Raw genomic sequence first — 21736 nt, 5'->3', positions numbered from 1 at the left:
ATATACAGTATATAGATATGTGCATATGGTTCTTTGTATAAAGCTGTGCCCATATGTTTTGCTGAAGACTAGAAACATATGGTAGATGTATGGTATGTCTCCAAGAAATTGCGAGCCAATATCTTTTGAAGTTCCATTATTTAATTAAATCTGTCCAAACTGAGTTAATAGGGAAACACATCGGAACGGGGGGAGGGGGCTGCCTAAATAGCCCTGTCCTGTTTGTTCCTATCTCACAAATGATACCAAAGTAATTAATTTAAGAGCAGCGTTTTGCACGGAGAGAATTGCTAGAAGCAATAACTGATCAGTCATTTGCACATGAAAAAGACTTTTTCTCCCATTTCTGTCTTCCATGCTGAAAGAAAATCTACATACAGTGGTATGAAAAACTATTTGCCCCCTTCCTGATTTCTTATTCTTTTGCATGTTTGTCACACAAAATGTTTCTGATCATCAAACACATTTAACTATTAGTCAAAGTAAACACAAAATGCAGTTTTTAAATGAGGGTTTTTATTATTTAGGGAGAAAAGAAATCCAAACCTGTGTGAAAAAGTAATTGCCCCCTGAACCTAATAACTGGTTGGGCCACCCTCAGCAGCAATAACTGCAATCAAGCGTTTGCGATAACTTGCAACGAGTCTTTTACAGCGCTCTGGAGGAATTTTGGCCCACTCATCTTTGCAGAATTGTTGTAATTCAGCTTTATTTGAGGGTTTTCTAGCATGAACCGCCTTTTTAAGGTCATGCACAACATCTCAATAGGATTCAGGTCAGGACTTTGACTAGGCCACTCCAAAGTCTTCATTTTGTTTTTCTTCAGCCATTCAGAGGTGGATTTGCTGGTGTGTTTTGGGTCATTGTCCTGCTGCAGCACCCAAGATCGCTTCAGCTTGAGTTGACGAACAGATGGCCGGACATTCTCCTTCAGGATTTTTTGGTAGACAGTAGAATTCATGGTTCCATCTATCACAGCAAGTCTTCCAGGTCCTGAAGCAGCAAAACAACCCCAGACCAATCACACTACCACCACCATATTTTACTGTTGGTATGATGTTCTTTTTCTGAAATGCTGTGTTACTTTTACGCCAGATGTAACGGGACGCGCACCTTCCAAAAAGTTCAACTTTTGTCTCGTCGGTCCACAAGGTATTTTCCCAAAAGTCTTGGCAATCATTGAGATGTTTTTTAGCAAAATTGAGACGAGCCTTAATGTTCTTTTTGCTTTAAAGTGGTTTGCGCCTTGGAAATCTGCCATACAGGCCGTTTTTGCCCAGTCTCTTTCTTATGGTGGAGTCGTGAACACTGACCTTAATTGAGGCAAGTGAGGCCTGCAGTTCTTTAGATGTTGTCCTGGGGTCTTTTGTGGCTTCTCGGATGAGTTGTCTCTGCGCTCTTGGGGTAATTTTGGTCGGCCGGCCACTCCTGGGAAGGTTCACCACTGTTCCATGTTTTTGCCATTTGTGGATAATGGCTCTCAGTGTGGTTCGCTGGAGTCCCAAAGCTTTAGAAATGGCTTTATAACCTTTGAAATTGAACTCAGGTGTGATAAACCACAGTTAAGTTATTTTTTAACAAGGGGGGCAATCACTTTTTCACACAGGCCCATGTAGATTTGGAGTTTTTTTTCTCCCTTAATAACGTAAACCTTCATTTAAAAACTGCATTTTGTGTTCAATTATGTTATCTTTGACTAATAGTTAACGGTTTTTGATGAGCAGAAACATTTAAGTGTGACAAACATGCAAAAGAATAAGAAATCAGGAAGGGGGCAAATAGTTTTTCACACCACTGTATATAAATGATAATGAGCTCAAAGAGTAAAATGGGCCTATTCTAAGCAACCTGTTAATGGGTTGTGTTAGGAATTAAAATTCCATTCCTGCCTTCAACTTTTTAGGCAGGTTGTTGGGGGGGGTCACTGACCCTAGCAACCAAATAACAGATCATCAGTGAGGGTACAATTCTATCTTTATTCTTGTTTTGAATAGGTAATCTTTGTTATCAGGCCCTTTCGTGTTGATATTTCATTCTGAATTCCAAACTGCTGCCAGGTTTAAAGCTTTAGCAACCGGTTGGCTGTTGAAATTCCAAACCTGAGAGTTGCAGTTCATCATCGCAGACCCAATATATCCATTTTCCAGGGTTGCGCAAGGTATTTGGCTATATGGGTATGCCTGGATATTCTTAAAATCCACGCGCCATGGGAGATGTAACGGAGGAAACTAATATCGCTTCTATTTATTGGTGCTATTTAGAATACAAGTAGCACTTCTTCATCTTCTTTAATGAATCCGCAGTGGATGTTATTTTAGGAAATACTGAGGGGGCACAAAGCTAAGCCAATGCTTTTAACCGCTCGTATACTTAAAACTCTCTAAGACATTCAGAATCCAGACACCTCTATTACTGTATGGCTGTCCAGTACATTATATCACCATAATCACAGAACTGTAGGACTGTCACAACATGGCTAGTGATGGGCAAATTTTCGGTGACGCAAAAATTCACCGAAATGCATTGAAGTCTATGGGCAACAAAAAATGACGCACGGAAATTCTTTTTCACACATAGGAGTCTATTTATATAAAATTTTAGCTCATCACTAGGGATGCACCGAATCCACTATCCTTGGTGAAAGATTCGTCCGAATAACGAACCGAATCCTAATTTACATATGCAAATTAGAGGCAGGAACGGAAAAAGTGCGAAAAATTCTTCTTTTGTGATGAAAAGTCACGTGATTTCCCTACTGGTCCCTAATTTACATATGCAAATTAGGATTCCGTTTGGCCAGGCACAAGGATTCGGCCGAATCCTGCTGAAAAAGGCCAAATCCCGAACCGAATCCTGGATTCAGTGCATTCCTACTCATCACTAGACAAGGCCCATGAGTATTAGCAACAGTGACCCAATTTTTTGCAGAATTCAGAATATGGACAGCCTAGAAGGCTTAAGAAAGACCTTATGAAATGTCATAACTTCAAAAAGTTTCAAAAAGCCCCTGCTTTATCACTGGTAGTGACAGACTTTGGCACTTAATAACACTAAGGGTTGTGTCTATTGGTGCAAAGACTTACAGCTCAGAGAAAATTGCCAGCACCATTTCCGGATCTTTTCTGCCCCTCTTTGGCTATTACGCCCCAATGGAAATTAAATGGAAACCTTTTGGTGCACCATAACAACAAAACACGTCAGTCTTTTATGTACAGGTATGGGACCTGTTATCCAGAATGCTCAGGCCCTGGGGTTTTCCGGATAAGGGATCTTTCCGTAATTTGGATCTCCATACCTTAAGTCTATTAGAAAACCATGTAAACATTAAACTAACCCAATCATTTTGCTTCCAATAAGGGTGAATTATATTAGTTGGGATCAAGTACAAGGTACTGCTTTATTATTAATCGTATTTAAATATTTGGATTATTTGGATAAAATGTATTTTATGGTAGACGCCTTTCCATAATTTGGAGCTTTCTGGATAACTGGTTTCTGGATAATGGTTCCCATACCTTTACCATGTTTTTTGTGGTTAAGGACTAATTTTTTGTCTGCTGTTTTCATACGTATTGACTACCCCCCCCCCAAGCTGTAGGTCTGGGAAAGTGCAAGTGGACACCACGTTTCTACTGGTGAGCTCTAATATTTTAAGCCTCTACACTATACCAGTGAAAGAGAATAAAATCCTGTGTATGCAGATTTCCCTGGAAGCCCCCATGACTTGGATGGATTCTATTCTAAAGCTAGCCTTGGTCTCTACTACCCTGGCCTTGAGATAGAGTCATCTGTTTGGCTGTAAGAGCAGGTCTTTGTTTTTCTGTGCGGTGGATCAAAATCTCGACGTTCTCCCAACACCGGTCACTCCATTTTTACAAGTTTATAAACTTTTTAAAGCTTGTTCGGGGGTTTTTGACACTTTTGTGAGTTTAGAATCCATGGAGCTCATGTCAAATAAAATTGTCTTTTATCTCAAGTTCCTGAATTTCAGCAGCACCATATTGTACATGTTTTACAAAACAAAACTGCCTAAAACTACTGTTTCTTCCTCCTTGTTAATCCCTCCCGTGGAACCCTAGTCTTTGTATTAAAGTCTTGCTGGATAAGCTTCCCACGGAGACAGAGACGGGTCAATTGGACAGTCTTGAGGTACGGCAAGAACCGAAGACCCGGTAAAAGCAGAGACAGACAAAGGCATAAGGACAAAACCCATTAAATTGCCCGATATGATATAACAATTGATTTATAATTCTATCAGCATCGGCTGGGTAAATCTTTACAGGTCACAGTGCATGTAAGAATGAAATGTATTCTTTTTTACTAATGAAAACTGTATATTGGTTGACCCAAGACTACGGAAAGGGAGAGTGTTTCTAGGCAATGACATTTCATTCCGTTGCTTAGCAAACAGAACTCTACGCTACTGCCCACCAAGATGAGTTAATAATAATACAGAGCTATTAGAATTAATAATAGATTGTGTAGATAGCGGATGCAGGAATTGGCAATGCCGCCTCTAATAAGACTATTTCTGTTGTTTATATGTTCCTCTGCTCTTTGTAGATGCTAACTTGGCACATATAAGAATTAGAATGTGGAAGAGACCAATCACCATTTGAACTGTCTAAGGAGAGGGATCATTAGGGGCCATCTAACCTGACATATGACATTTACAGCTGCCCACTGCCTTCTTATATTATTAATAGATACTATGGTTAATAACAAGGAAGGAAACTTTTGATTCTTCTGCACAAGTCAGCTTTTTTTCTCCTGGGTTCTACAAAATATATTATTGAATCCAATCTGGAGGGGTTTTTAAAAGCACGGCAAGAACATACAGAAAATGTCACATTTTGGGAAGAAATGGGGTAACAAATGCTCTCGTTGCTTTAATGCGAGAATGTTCTCGAGTCCCGTGGGACAGGCGCACATAGTGGAGGAGAGTTGATCTATTGCAGGTTATTTTAGGGCATTTTATATATTTTGAAGATTACTTATTTCCTCATTTTTATCTTCTGCAAATGTAAAGACAGATTGACAAGCAGTTGTGTTCTAGAAATAGGTCATCCCTTCTGTGTAATCATTTGGCTGGAACGGCAAACCCTGCAGGGAAGCAAGGAATAAGCAAAACTGTGTCCATATATTAAAAGTGGAGCGTCTTCTCTACCAAACCCAAAGTCAACCCTTGTGGAGTCTACAGCTATTCCCGGGGCTGGTTCTAGTATAGGGCAGAAAGGGCATTATAGACTAAAATCAGTTATTTGGGGTGCTGGGCATCAACTACAACTAACGGCTCCCAGATTGGACGTCTCAGATTGAGATATTTATCCATTTAGATCTGGGTCCCAACCTTCCAGCAGTGCCTAAGACCCTTTCTTCTATTTATGCAAAAATGTTCTAATGAATTTTTTTTAAAAATTAAGCTTTCGAATCGCACTCTCAGGTGTAGGTACAGGTGTGGGCACTGAATTACGGAAAGGCTGTCTCCCATAGACTCCATGATAATTAAATAATCCCAAAAAAATTATTTCCTTTTTCTCTGTCATAATAAAACAGTAGCTTGTACTATATTAATTCTTATTGGAAGTAAAAACCTATTGGTTTATTTAATATTTATGCGTTTTTAGAAGACTTAAAGTGAACCTGTCATCCAGACAAAAAAAGCAATATAATAAAAGGCCTTTTCAAATAAAATATGAAATCCAAATTCTTTTTTTTTATTAAAGTGTTCATAGCTGTTGTAAACTCATTTAAAAATCTCAGCTGTCAATCAAATATTGTCTGCCCCTCCTCTATGCCTTAGGCAATTACTTTCACTTTCCATTCAACACTTCCTACACTTCCTGCTCTCCCCACATTCCCCCATTTCTCTTAACCATTTAATTGTGTAGCCAGTACATGGGGATGGACATCAGGTCCCCCATTCTGGTGCACAAACAAGATTCTGAGATGATACAAGGCTTGTCTTAATAACAATGTCCACAAAATGGCTCCTGCCTGCTTATCCCCCAACAGTGGCTCACCAACCCCTTGGATGTTGCTCCCAGTGACCCAAAAGCAGATGATTATTTTTGAATTCCTGGTTTGGAGGCAAGTTTTAATTGCATAAAAACCAGGTGTACTACCAAACAGAGTCTCCTGTAGGCTGCCAGTCTACCAAATGGCCAATCACAGTCCTTATTTACCCCCAGGAACCTTTTTCATGGTTGTGTTGCTCCCCAACTCTTTTTACATTTGGTATAAAAGGTTGGGGGACCCCCGCAGTAAACAATACTTTAATTCAGGGTATAGTCTGGGAGAAAGTGTGCAAGTAACTACTTTTGACCCGAGCAAATACTGAAAAGATCAAAAACATGCAAAATGAATGGTATCAGAATTGTTATGAGTAGTCCGTAGAGCCTCCACTCCCCAAAACTGCCTCATTAAACAGGCTTACCGACTTCATCCTGGATTTCCTCAGCCACGGCCGGCACCTTGTAGAGGAGTGAAAAGCTCTGGTTCATTCTCTCGTTTATCACTCGAAGGTGTGTCATTACCTAAAAAAAAATAAAATGGCAGACCTAATTGAAAGTGGTGAAAGTCGTAGACCAAAGAATGGAATCTGCCCATACTCATACACACTGGATCAGAGGGCAATACATGAATTATACATACAGTACAACGCAGTCCTGTGCATTATTTCTTTTTTTGTTCTTTTGGAAGGTCATCTTCATTATTCCATGCCATGTATCCGCTGCCCAACCAAATCCTGCAACCTAACCTGTTAGCCCAGCCTCATCATAAAAACTGGCATTAGAGATTGGCAGGAGGTAATGAAGTTTTTTGTTTTTTTTTACATAGTTAAATTGGGTTGAAAAAAGACAAAGTCCATCAAGTTCAACCCCTCCAAATGAAAACCCAGCATCCATACACACACCCCTCCCTACTTTTAATTAAATTCTATATACCCATATCTATACTAACTATAGAGCTTAGTATCACAATAGCCTTTGATATTATGTCTGTCCAAAAAATCATCCAAGCCATTCTTAAAGGCATTAACTCAATCAGCCATCACAACATCACCCGGCAGTGCATTCCACAACCTCAATGTCCTGACTGTGAAGAACCCCCTACGTTGCTTCAAATGAAAGTTCTTTTCTTCTAGTCTTCTAGTCTGGTACGTGATCCACTTTATGGGTAAAAAGGTCCCCTGCCATTTGTCTATAATGTCCTCTAATATACTTGTAAAGTATAATCATGTCCCCTCACAAGCGCCTTTTTTCCAGAGAAAAAAACCCCAACCTTGACAGTCTACCCTCATAATTTAAGTCTTCCGTCCCTCTAACCAATTTAGTTGCACTTAGTCTCTGCACTCTCTCCAGCTCATTTATATCCCTCTTAAGGACTGGAGTCCAAAACTGCACTGCATACTCCAGATGAGGCCTCACCAGGGATCTATAAAGAGGCATAATTATGTTTTCATCCCTTGAGTTAATGCCCTTTTTTATGCAAGACAGAACTTTATTTGCTTTAGTAGCCACAGAATGACACTGCCCAGAATTAGACAACGTGTTATCTACAAAGACCCCTAGATCCTTCTCATTTAAGGAAACTCCCAACACACTGCCATTTAGTGTATAACTTGCATTTATATTATTTTTGCCAAAGTGCATAACCTGCATTTATCAACATTGAACCTCATTTTCCAGTTTGCTGCCCAGTTTTCCAATTTAGACAAATCACTCTGCAAAGTGGCAGCATCCTGCATGGAACCTATAGTTCTGCACAATTTAGTATCATCTGCAAAAATAGAAACAGTACTTTCAATGCCCACCTCCAGGTCATTAATAAACAAGTTGAAAAGCAAGGGACCTAGTACAGAGCCCTGTGGTACTCCACTAACAACACTGGTCCAATTAGAAAATGTTCCATTTACCACCACTCTTTGATAAATACAGCAAAGTCTTCTAGACTCAACCCTCAAATCCATTGAACTGAAACCCTACCTGCCATGCCTCAATACATGCATTTCTGTGGATATAGAATATACTTTATACTTTAGTCCAAATTGCCAATTTTAAGGGGGTTGTTAACCATTAAATTAACTTTTACTATGACACTGATATTTTGTGGGATGAAGTCCTATTGTGTTTATTGTTTTATATTATGGTCATTTAAGTAGTGACACCCTCAAAAATAGCCAATGATCTTTGCTATTCTGCGACATTTGGCAAATGTTTTGGGGGGGTTTTTTGTGTTTTTTTTAGTTATTTAGCTTTTTGTTCAGAGGCTCTCCGGTTTGGGATTTCAGGTGCTCTCTGGTTGCTGGGGTATTGTTTACCTTAGCAACCAGCCAGAAGTTTCAATGACATACTTAAAGGGGAACTATCATGAAAATGAAAATTTAATATAAGCTTCCTCACACTGAAATAAGAAACTTTCTAAATACAATCAATTAAAGATTCTGCATTGTTTATCTTCACTATTCCTCTCTCAGCATCTGTTTCTCTAAATTCTGTCTTCATGCAGCAGTTGGGTGTCAGATATTCATTGACCGATATATTTTATAGGGGGGCTCCTTTCCTAGCAGATGAATCAGAGCTCACTCAAATAACTGATTCCAGTACAAACAAAATCTAACAAAATAACTGCCTTTTGCACACATTCTGCATGTAGAGAGACATGATGTCTGGTGATTTTAATAGAGTGAGCTCTAATACATCTTCTAGGCAAAAGGAGCCCCCCTATAAGATATATTGGATCTAACTGTCAGTGACTGACACCCAACTGCTGAATGAAGACAGAATGAAGAGAAACAGATGCTGAGAGAGGAATAGTGAAGATAAACTTGATTATTTCAGAAATGGTTCAGAATTTTTAATTGATTGTATTTGGGAAGTTTCTTATTTCAGTATGCTGAAGCTAATGTTAAATTTTCATTTTCGCGAAAGTTCCCCTTTAAAGTTAATTTAAAGGCGAACCTCCCCTTTAAGAAGCAAAGTATTGTAATTAAATCACTCCCAAACAACCCCATTGTTGGCACAGGGAGCAACAACAAGACGCCCCTTCTGACATTTTCAGCAGTGGGGAGATCTTAGGGCTGAAGTCAAAATGCACAAGATAAACGGAGTTCACTACATATGAACTAAGCTGTGGCCCCAGGCTTTTTATGCTATGGGCATGTGCAGATGGGCATTGACTCAAGCTCACGGGTAGCCCACACCCCCATCTAAAGGTGGCCATAGACGTAGAGATACGATCCTTTGGTGATGTCGCCAAACGAGCGTATCTCTCCCCGATATGCCCACATTGAGTTGGGCGATATCGGGATGATCAGATCGTAGGCCCTAGGGCCCAACGATCGGATCATAATGCATCCGTTACGGGCGGTCGGATTGTGGGACCACATAAACGCACAGATGCGGCCGCAATCCGACAGGATTTTTTAACTTGCTCGATCGAGATCTGTCCGACTTTCAGCCACATATCGATCGGGGAAGCCCGTTGGATGGCCCCACACGGGCCAATAAACTGCCGACTCGGTCTGTATGGGGGCCTTTAGTCTAGTGTGCAGCGTTGCTCCTGTACAGACATTTAAACAGACATTTCTGGCAATGAAAATAAAAGCTTCATGGTCAGACAATAAGAGGAGCCAGACAAACCTGCACCGTGGGCTCATTAAATGGACAGTGGGAGACCAGGGAACAGAAGAACTCACATTAAATAGCTGTTTCATCTTGGCCCAAAAATGCCGGCAGAACAGCTGGTTAGTAGATCTCATTGAGAGACTCACACCCCCTGCGATTTTACTGCCTCGCTCTCCCCACTCAATCTGCACCGAGACTCTATGTGCCCCATCCCCTGCTTCTCCTCTTCTGTTATTGTGTTTAATGGATCAGAATCTGCTGAAAGTGCGATTGTTACAGGAGCCCAGACGCTCTCAGCAATCACAATCCTTTTTCCTATCACACACCCACAGCCCAAAGCTCATTTTCTGAGTAGTTTCAATAAAACATACATTTACTGGGTGAGACTTTTCTCACTTACACGTAAAATACAGTAAAAACAACCTCACTTTTATATGCCAGACTGTGCTGTAATATTGCATTTTGTGGCATTCTTCTCTAACAGAACATTTAATTTCTGTAATAATATGAGATATTTGGAAAAAATATTTACAATATCCCTATTTGTTTTGCTCTGTGGCCCAATGTTACAATAGTAAAGTAATAACTAAATAGCTCACTGCAATAGGCCTTTAAGCCAGTACTGAATGGTCTCCCAATCAACCACCCAATGATCATGGAAATAACGTTTTTATAACCATTTTCCCATATGCTAGGACATAGCTGCCAAGGAGTTTGCTGTAGAAATTTTAGATGATCCGGAGTTCATTCATCTTTTAGGGGCAGATTTATCAAGGGTCGAATTTCGAAGTAATGGGAGTTTTTTTTTTTTTTTAACTCCCATAACTTCGAAATTCAAATAAAAAAAGACCAACTGAAACTTAATAAAAAAGTCTACGTTTTTTTTGCTCGGGTGAACCGTCCGTATTCGATCAGATTCGAATCGCATGAATCGAAGTAATAGTGCATTCGATCGAATTCAAATCGAAGTTTTTTAAAAAAAAAAACCTTTGATTTTTCAGAGTCCACCAATTGACTACAAATAGGTTCTAGGAGGTTCCCCATAGGCTAAAACAGCAATCGGGCAGGTTTAAGATGGCGAATGGTCGAAGAAAGAGACAGTACATGATACATTTCGATAATCAAATTTTTGATTTTTTTTCAAATTCTAATAGAATTTGGACTATTCCTAGTCGAAGCACATAAAAATTGAGCTCGAAATTTGAATTTTTAGAATTTTCACTTCAACCTTTGATAAATCTGCCCCATAAAGTGATGCACAGCCGTCTCCCCCTCCCAAATATCACAGTACATACACTCTTTTATATCTAATAATATCATTGTTATAACTGCATATTCTATACCCAGTGTGAGACTGAGGCCTCTATGGCCCACCAGAAAACCTGACACCTGAATATTAAAATAGGAACCCTGCATTCTCTGTCCACCTGATGCATAGTGTTTGTTCAACTACAACTCTCAGCATCCACAGAAAGCCAGAGAGGTTGGAAGTGAGAGAGAGCATTACCTTTCTATGATCCTATCCGGACAGTCTGTGCTGTACATTGCTTTAAAGGAGAACTAAAGCTTAACTAAAGAAGCACAACACATGTTGTACATTATGTTTTGGTTTCTGTACCAGCCCAAGGCAACCACATCCCTTTAGCAGTAAAGATCTGTGTCTCCAAAGATGCCCCAGTAGCTCCCCATCTTCTTTTCTGCTGATTCATTGCACATGCTCTGTGCTGCTGTCACTTACTGAGCTTAGGGACCCACTCACAATATACAGTACACATAGAATAGAAATGTCACAATATAAGGCTGATTAGTAATTAATACAGATAATTACTACATGGCAGCACAGAAACCAGTGCAATTAGCATCAGAATTTAATAATCAGCACTGTAGCATCAGCTTATATTACAGACCAACCTCATTTTCTGCTGGATAATTAGTGACGAGCCCTAAGCTTAGCTTCTCAACAGCTGCTCAGAGCCCACTGAGCATGTGAGTGTCACAGACACTTTCCAAGATGGTGACCCCCTGTGACAAGTTTGAAGTCCTGGATCATTGCTGCTATTGACAAGCTGACAAGCTTGCTAGGGTGGCAGTTTTAGGGGTGGTGGCCCTCGTGTGCTGATATTGTAAAAAAAAAAAAATCCCTGGACACTTGCCAGGGTCAGACTGAGCTGGGGTCAGACTTGCAGGGTCAGAATGAGCTGGGGTCAGACTTGCAGGGTCAGACTGAGCTGGGGTCAGACTTGCAGGGTCAGACTGAGCTGGGGTCAGACTTGCAGGGTCAGACTGAGCTGGTAGCAGACCGGAAAAAAACCCCACTTGTAGACTGTGTGCACTCACCTTGCTCCCTGGTTTGTCTTGAACACTTATTCCGACTTTGGACACTACCAAAATTGCACTTTGCTGCGTTCATATATTAGGCTTATGAAAAATAACAAAGCCCCAATTCACCTATTTTTATAGTGCAACACCTTACCTGTAGCTTTGTCTATATGTTCCGTACGGCGTCACTAATGGGTAGGGAGAAGCAAAACGACATTGCTCCAGTCTAGTAACCCGTAGCAACAAATTAGCTTAATTAGATTTCAAAGTCTAGAGGAGATGAGAGAAAATGTCTAATAGGCCTGGAAGGAATAAAACCACTAATTAAAACGGTATCATTACCTGAGATCGGATTTGAGCCGCCTTCTTGGGATCTACCATACGGACATGCTCAAAGTGTTTGAGAGTGTGCTGTCTGTCCTTCTGCTCGGCCCGCACGTACTTCTTCAGCATGTTGAACACATGGCGGGGCTGAAAAGAGGTGGAAATCAGAGAAATGAGGTCAACGGCATGTTTTGGCAATGGTTCTGAGCAGTCTCCCACCAGAGAACCAGGCGCCCTCGGCCCCACTCTCACAACAGTTACATATTATTATTACAGAGAAAAAAAAATAATTTTTGGATAAAATGGAGTATATGGGAGACAGCCATCCCATAATTCAGAGTTTTCTGGATAACAGGTTTCCAGATAACAGATCCTGTACATTGGCAGGCCAGTCTCAACCTGCTGTAGGCTTAACAATTAGGTTTATCAGACGGCCAGTGACATTGGGAAGGGGTGGGTGAAGCGTTTAGTTCCTTTAATCAAATCCTCAGCCCTTAAAGGATAAGTAAACCTTTAAAATAAGTAATTGCAAATAGCTGAGAGTGCTATGCAAAGATAATTTGCAATGTACATTTATTATTTATTTTGTTTTTATTCCAAGATATTAAAGGGGTGGTTCACCTTTAACTTAACTTTAAGGGTCAGGACAAACGCTCAGATTCGGGGAGATTAGTCGCCCGCGACAAATCTCCTCTTCTTAAGGGGGACTAATCTCCCCGAACTGCCTTCCCGCCGGCTAGAATGTAAAACCCCGGCAGCATGGCACTCGGAGCGCTTCATTTTCCAAAGTGGCCTGAAGTTTCCTTGTGAGTCAACTTCAGGCGACTTCGGAAAACAAATCGCTCCGAGTGCCATCCCGCCGTAGATTAATCACTCCAAAAAAGAGGAGATTTGTCGCCGGGCGTCTAATCTCCCCAAATCTGAGCGTGTGACCTAACCCTAAGTATGTTATAGAATACTTAGCAATACTAAGCAACTATTCAGTTGGACTTCATTATTTATTTTTTACAGGTTATAAATATTTGCCTTCTTCATCAGACTCTTTCCATCTTTCAAACGACCCCATCTAAAAACAAACGCTCTGTAAGGCTACAAATATATTATTGATACTTTGATTTACTTATCTTTCTAGTCAGGCCTCTCCTATTCATATTCTAGTCTTTCTTTCAAATCAATGCATGGTTGCTAGGGTAATTTGGACCCTAGCAACCAGACTGCTGAAATTGCAAACTGGAGAGCTGTTGGATTAAAAGCTAAATAACTCGAGAACCACAAATAATAAAAACTTTAAACCAATTGCAAATAGCCTCAGAATATTACTCTCTACATCATACTAAAGGTTAATTTAAAGGTGAACAACCCCTTTAAGGGATACATGTAATGTTAACATGAATGAATTTTGTTATAACAGCCCCACCGGCTGGTCATTTTCCCACCAGTCTGACCACCAAGTAGTCAAGGAAGTTGTCAGGAGAAAGAGAGAGGCTTCTTCTGATGTTCTTCTGCTTAGTGACTACTTGGTGGTCAGACTTGTGGGAAAATGACCAGCCGGTGGGGCTGTTGTAACAACATTCATTCATATTAACAGCACATGTATACAAAGTATCTTAGAATAGCACCATCATCAATTTTACATTCACTTATTTTAAAGGTTTACTTATCCTTTAAAGGGGGACCCGTCACCCGAAAATCTTTTCCAAATCCTATTTTATCATTTTAGTCAAGCAAAATTTACTTTTTATTACACTGTATAAATTATTTGAATCTTGTTTCCGTCAGTCTGGAAACTCATATTTATAACAAGCAGACAGGAGCCATTTTGTGGACACTGTTATTAAGACAAGCCTTGTATCATCTCAGAATCTTGTTAGTGCACCAGAATGGGGGACCTGATGTCCATCCCCATGTACTGGCTACACAATTAAATGGTAAAGAGAGAGGGGGAAGTCTTGAATGGGAAGTAAAAGTAATTGTTTGCTTATTTTATTATTATTATTCTGATAAAGGTCAAACATCTTAGAGAATATTTGCTTCATGGTAATAGGTTGAGTAATTGTCCCAATCTCACACAAACAACTGCAGAACTAACACTAAGGGGTGAAATTTTGAATTAAAGAAGAAAAAAAAAAATCAAATTTCGAGCTATTTTATGTGTACTTCGACTAGGGAATAGTCCAAATTAGTTTCAAATTTGAAAAAAAAAATAGAAAATTGAATATCGAAATTTATCATGCACAAAATATCTCTTTAAAAATTTGCCATCTAAAACCGGAGTCCCGACAGAGATCGGTCGTTTGGTCGATCAGACAGGTTAGAAGATTTCTGTCGGCTGCCGATAATATCTCTGCGTGTATCGCCGATCATACGATTTTCAGAGGGAGACTGTCACCAGCTTTTGTCGGACATAACTTTCTTACGATTGCTGTCAGGGGCAGAACATCGGCTGATCTGTTCTTTTACTACTTTATTTGATCTGAATGGTTAGTGGCAGGTCGGGAGATGGGGAAGTCCAATCGTTTGAGGATTCGAACGATCGGATCTTTGCGTCTATGGCCAGCTTTAGTCGCTGCGAATAATTTTGCAGAAACATATTCGCAGCGATCACATGAACAAACATATAGTCAAATTGACATAGTTAAATCGGGTTGAAAAAAGACAAAGTCTTTAGTAAACGGACCCCTAGGTGCGGGCACTGTTTCCCTGGCAGATGCTCGGATTCTTTGCAGGGCACCTCCTCCCATTCTCATGAATAAATAATGATATGCAGATTACTAAGCCTCCCTGAGAAGAACAACATGTCCATACATTTTCTACTGGTAATTAATAAGTGACTGTGCTGGCCATCATTTCCCATAACAACAGTGACAAATACTAGCGATAACCGCAAACTTGTTCTTTTGTACAGAGGAGCAATTTGCTTGGAAACAGAAATGTGTGTTTTTTGAATCTAGCGCCCAAGGCTCAGTCATTAAGATCAAAGCAACATCTTTATTAACATAAAAATGAGGCAAATTCCTGACCTCGTTTGAGTTTCTCTATCCATCTTTGCACGACTTCCATCCCGTATTTATACAAGTCTCCCTCAGCCCCCCCAAAGCTCTCGTCTCATAATGACTTTTTAGCCAGTACAGAGCTTTATTATCATTTGGGATTTATGAGTCTCCAGCCACAACATAAAGGAGGAGAAAATGTACCACCAGAGAAACAAATAGGCTATGTGACTAATAATAAAATTATTTCACTCCTGCCTTAATAAGCTTCTTTATAGGCTGCAGCTTTGTTTATGCCTTTTTGCTTGGGGAGGGGGGAGCTTATCTCCTGTACCCCCAGGCTGTAGGTTCCTCTGGGTAAATGGCTATATAAATAGAGAATATCAATACAGGTATAGGATCCTTTATCTGTGAACCCGTTATTCAGAAAGTTCCGATTTACGGAAAGCTTGTCCCCCATATACTCCATTATAATCAAATAATCCAAATCTTTAAAAATTATTTGCTTTTTCTCTGTAATAATATAACAGTAGCTTGTACTTGATCCCAACTAAAATATACGTAATCCTTCTTGGAGGCAAAACCAGTCTATTGGGTTTATTTAAAGGAGAAGGAAAGGCTAAAATTAAGTAAGCTTTATTAGAAAGGTCTGTATAAATACACCAGTAAACCCTCAAAGAAACACTGCTCTGAGTCCTCTGTCAAAAGAAACACAGCATTTCTTTCCTTATATTGTGTACTCATGGGCTTCTGTATCAGACTTCCTGTTTTCAGCTTAAACCTCCAGGGCTAGGGCTTGAGCATGCTCAGTTCTCTTCCTCAGTGCTGTAATCTGAGCCCAGAGCTATAAGTGAGCAGGGAGAGACTCAGGCAGGGAGTGCTGTCACACCAAGTCAATATGGCAGCTGCTATCCTAAACAAACAGAGAGTTTCTAGAGCTGTTTACTCAGGTATGATAAAGCATTCTGCAGAATAAATATAGTGTTATAGCTTGCACAATTGTGGCTAATCTATTGGCAATAAACTGTTTCAGTAGGTTTCCTTCTCCTTTAAGGTTTACATTATTTTCTAGTATGAAGATCCAAATTACGGAAAGGGCCGTTATACAGAAAACCCCAGGCCCTGAGCATTCTGGATAACAGGTCCGATACCTGTATAATACAGCTATGATTTGAATAATTTTTTTGGAAGAAGGACAGCTACCGAGGCAGACTAGAAAATCATGTAAACCTTAAAGGAGAAGAAAACCTACTGAAACAGTTTATTAATAATAGATTAGCGACAATATTGCAAGCTATAACCTTATATTTATTATGCAGAATGCTTCATCATACCAGTGTAAACAGCTCTAGAAGCTCTCTCTGTTTGTTTAAGATAGCAGCTACCATATTAGCTTGGCGTGACATCACTTCGTGCCTGAGTCACACCCTGCTCACTCATAGCTCAGGGATCAGATTACAACAGGGAGGGGGAGAGGAGCAAACTGAGCATGCTCAAGCCCTAGCCCTGGATGTTTATGGACTGTACTGTAACGAATATTATACATACCCGTGGAGGATCAGCTTGCAGAGCAGTGATGTAGTTCTCCAGGGCGATTCGTCGACGATCATTTAACATGGCTTCCACTCGGGCCATATGGGTCTCGACCAGTTGTTGCCTTTCGTTTGCAGCTTCTTGTTCTAGGGATTCCACTTTCTCCTGGAAATGCTGAAAGACAGACAAAGATACGTTCAAGTAATGAAAAGATGTACATAAGTGCAAGCAAAAAGTAAAGTCAAATGTTTGCAAAATCAAAGCAAACTAAATTCTAAGCAGCTTTCCAATACACATTCCTAAAACAAACCTGTATGGTTGGATTTGGGTTTAGTTCCCCTTTATTATTAACATATATTTTAGAGCGCCAGCATATTTTTCAACGCTGTAAAATAAATATGTTTATACCAAGAACATACAGAATTACATACATAGCAACCTATAACCAATACAATGGTGAGGAAGGCCCTGTGCAGACGAGTTTACAATCTAAAAGAGGAAGGGATTGAGACACAAGGTGTGGGAGCGGTCAATATTAGAAGTAAGAAGGTGAGAGATGTAGCATATGGCATTGTATTTGATAGCTAAACAGAGTGAGGGTAGGCATCTTTAAATAAGTGTGTTTTAAAGGAGAACTAAACCCTAAAAATGAATATGGCTAAAAATGCCACATTTTATATACTGAACTTATTGCACCAGTCTTAAGTTTCAGTTTGTCAATAGCAGCAATGATCCAGGACTTCAAACCTGTCACAGGGGGTCACCATCTTGGAAAGTGTCTGTGACACTCACATGCTCAGTGGGCTCTGAGCAGCTGTTGAGAAGCTAAGCTTAGGGCTCGTCACTAATTATCCAGCAGAAAATGAGCTTCCCCTGTAATATAAACTGATGCTACAGGGCTGATTATTAAATTCTGATGCTAATTGTACTGGTTTCTGTGCTGCCATGTAGTAATTATCTGTATTAATTACTAATCAGCCTTATATTGTGACATATCTATTCTATGTGTACTGTATATTGTGAGTGGGTCCCTAAGCTCAGTAAGTGACATCAGCACAGAGCATGTGCAGTGAATCAGCAGAAAAGAAGATGGGGAGCTACTGGGGCATCTTTGGAGACACAGATCTTTACTGCTAAAGGGCTGTGGTTGCCTTGGGCTGGTACAGAAGCACAAAACATAATGCACAATATTTCTACTTTACTTCTTTAGTTATGCTTTAGATCTCTTTAGTTTAGTTTGAACAGTTTATATCAAATTAAAGAATCTTACCAAATTGGTATATATATATTTAAGTAAATATTGTCCTTTTACATCTCTTGCCTTGAGCCACCATTTCATGATGGTCTGTGTGCTGCCTCAGAGATCACCTGACCAGAAATACTACAACTCTAACTGTAAAGCTGGCCATAGATGTAAAGATCTTTAAAAGATCTTTTCTTTATCGTGAGACCACGATTATCTCGAAATGATTGTTTAAATGTATCAACTAAAAAGACCATTTCAGGCGATATTGCCAGCAAAACTGAAGGGTAGCTGCCTGCTTGGCACTGCAAACATAGATAGATTGCACTGGGACTGATAAAGATTTTTTAACCTGGCCGATCAATTTTCTGACAGCTGTCGGACGAAAAATCGTAAGATGTGCGATCATTCAATCCCACTAACTTCACGATAATTTGACAGATTGGTCGGACTTCGCTGAAATCGGTCGTTTGGCAAAGAAAAATCTTTCTGTCTATGGGGACCTTTACAGGAAGAAGTGTGGAAGCAAAAAACAGAACTCTGTCTGTTAATTGGCTCATGTGACCTAACATGTTTTGTTTGTTTGTGTGCACCGTGAATCCTACGATCCCAGGGGGTGGCCCCTATTTTTTAAAATGGCAATATTCTATTTATGATTACCCAATGGCACATAATGCTAAAAAATTACATTATTATGAAAATGGTTAAGTTACATGAAGCAGGGTTTTACATATGATTTGTTTTATGCAATATATTATTTTATAGAGACCTACATTGTTGGGGGGGGGGGTATAGTTTTCCTTTAAGAGATCCATTGAAAACAGAAAGGTTGGCAGTAAGTTTTAACAATAAAACTATTATCGACTGCTACAAATTCTTGAAGTAAGAAGACCACAGTGCTGCACTAAGACAGTTTTAATGGATTTTTTAGATTGTACATGGATTAATGGTGAGTCGGTTCCCTACCGGAGCTGTCTCACTGCAATTACTCCAACTCGGTGAACATTATCGGGGGAAATGCAATTAGTTTACACTAAAGTAGGCCATGGATGCTTTTATTTCTGATTGCAATAATAACATTTGGGCAAATGCTTCATTCGTGCTGGCAGGGAAACCCGAAATAAAGCTGTTTAGATTATTTAAACGTGTCAGCGGAAGTGGAACCGTTTGGGCAATTTCTTCCCTCCAAGCTATTTATTCTGCCTATTTTTAACAAATCCCGGGTGCACTTTGCTGTATCAGGCTGTGCTTGGAGCACAAGAGAACCGTCACATCTAGACAACATTCCAATACTGATTAACCCACAATACTCACACCAACAAGGGCTGCTCTATAATTTGATGTGTTCTGAAAATCAATTGAAAGAAAAATCACCTACACAAAAACATTTGTTAAAATAAAGGATTCCTATAAACTGCATAAAGGGGTTAATAAAGCTCAGTATGATCTGTGTATGGCCAAATAGAGTAAAAATAATACAGGTATGGGACCTGTTATCCAGAATTCTTGGGACCTAGGGATTTTCAGATAATGGATCTTTTCGTAATTTGGATCTTCATACCTTAAGTCTACTAGAAGATCATGTAAACCTTAAATAAACCCAATAGGCTGGTTTTGCTTCCAATAAGGATTAATTATATCTTAGTTGGGATCAAGTACAATCAACTGTTTTCAAATAATTGGATTATTTGCATAAAACGGAGTCTATGGGAGATGCATTTCCATAATTCAGAGCTTTGTGGATAACCGGTTCCCGGATAATGGACCCCATACCTGTATACCCCACATGCTGTGGCCCTTAAGATGGGTATACACTATGAAATTCGCTCTTGAGAGCCTACGTGGAGCATATAATCTTTACCCCATTTAGCCACCAGCACGTTGGCCTTAATTGGTTGATTCTAGGCCAATGATTGGACCTAGGGAGATCTATCAGGGGAGGAATATCTGTCTGGAGTCGGCAGCTTTGATTGGCCAGTGTATGGACAGCTGAAAAGCTGTGGACGAATGTAGAGTTCCATATGGTTATTTGTAGGGATGCACCGGATCCACTATTTTGGATTCGGGGGTTTGGCCGAATACCGAATACCGAACCAAGTCCTAATTTGCATATTCAAATTAGGGGTGGGAAGGGGAAAACATTTTTTACTTCCTTGTTTTGTGACAAAAAGGTCATACAATTTCCCTCCCGCCCCTAATTTGCATATGCAAATTAGGATTTGGTTTGGTTCAAACAGGCAGAAGGATTCGGCCGAATCCGAATCCTGCTGAAAAAGGCCGAATCCCGAACCGAATCCTGGATTTGTTGCATCCCTAGTTATTTGTGCATGTATGGTGGCCCTCTGATCCCAACCAATACCCACATTATATAGCGGTTAATGTCTGGCCAGATTTGAGAATTTCATCTGCCGATGCAGCATGTCGGACAATGTAATCTGTTCCACTCATTCAGCCTCATACACTGCCCTCTGGTATATCTGAGCCAATAGAGAAGAGCCCAAAACAACCCTCTGCTGCCCCCCACTGACAGTAATGGCAACAACTTGCACCGGCAGCTCTTGGGTGGCAATGTAGTCATGCATGCATGGTTTGATATTGGGTCTAGAGACCCATAGCAGCCAATCAGCAAGTAGCATGTACTGGTCAGCTGACGTAAACAAACTCTGTGAATAACAAACCTTTAATGACTAAACTGTTGGCCTATAATGGCTTCAAGGTGAATGAAAGCTTCAATCGATGGGGCATACCAAATGTCAGAGCACCCCCAAGGATTGTAATGAATTACCTGATAAACTGGGCCGGTGCACTGGTCTGGGGCACTAGTGAGAGAGGAGGAAGAGAATTGCTTGCTCGCTAGTGCCCTGGGCTGGTGCAGTTTTCTGCTAACAGGAGCACCATCCCGAAGAATTTGGTAAGTGATTACAATCCTTGAGGGTAGCATTTGGCACCCACCATCGATTGGAGCTTTCCTTCTCCTTTAATAAAGTGGGTCAAGGCTCTCAGTAAGTGCTCATTAGTCAAAAGGAGACTGCAGGGACGGCTTTATGCACTTCTCTCTTGGCTGCAATACTCTGGAGAACCAAGATACTTCTTCCTTCATATTTAATGCCTTTCTTGGAGGCCTTCAAGCAGATAGAGCTAATCTTGATTAGTTGAAAGCATTAGGCTTGGAGATTGATCATTTCTATATCTTTCTCGTTAACCAACTGTTCACTAATTAGCATAAATAGGACTTACAAAATGAACTCAGCCCTGCGCCAATCACCTGTGCCGGACTTGTATGCAATTGACTGAGCCAGTGATCAAGTGCCGTACTAAAGCCTAGTCAATTACCTGTATTACTGCCTTCTTGTCAGCCTTGGGAAGGTTCTTTGCCTGGCGTTCAGCTTCTTCCCATTCCTTCATCACCTGCAGAGAGAGAGAGACCAACAAAGCACCGGTGAGTCAAACCCGTCAGGCGAATAATGTTATGTAAATAGAACGGAGAGGCCGAGTAACCGGCTATTGGTGTGAGTGGAGAGCGGGACAAGATGGTTGTTGATCTTGTAGTTAAAGCACATGTAATATTCTCTCCAAGAGGAAATTACATTCTCATCTCTTGATTAGTCATGAGTGATTTTATTCGCCAGCCATGGATTTATCTCCCCAATCTGCCTTCCCCCGGCTAAAATGAAAATCGCCTGGGGGCAGGCACCGGG

At 40.3% G+C, this 21736-nt stretch overlaps 1 protein-coding gene across 4 annotated transcripts in view; it reads right to left on the bottom strand.

Annotated features, from left to right (window-relative positions):
* app.L (amyloid beta precursor protein L homeolog) overlaps positions 1–21736 on the bottom strand; it is a 145047-nt gene that overhangs the window by 11590 nt on the left and 111721 nt on the right. For all 4 annotated transcript variants that reach the window (XM_018244877.2, XM_018244878.2, XM_018244879.2 and 1 more), the window contains 4 exon segments: positions 21372–21446; positions 16811–16969; positions 12291–12419; positions 6437–6536 (listed from right to left, as the gene is read on the bottom strand). In XM_018244877.2, the coding sequence (XP_018100366.1) occupies positions 6437–6536; positions 12291–12419; positions 16811–16969; positions 21372–21446 (463 nt within the window).

The sequence above is a fragment of the Xenopus laevis genome, chromosome 2L (assembly GCF_017654675.1).
Source record: "Xenopus laevis strain J_2021 chromosome 2L, Xenopus_laevis_v10.1, whole genome shotgun sequence".
In the NCBI taxonomy this organism is placed as follows: domain Eukaryota; kingdom Metazoa; phylum Chordata; class Amphibia; order Anura; family Pipidae; genus Xenopus; species Xenopus laevis.
This window is presented reverse-complemented; position numbering and strand designations above follow the sequence as displayed.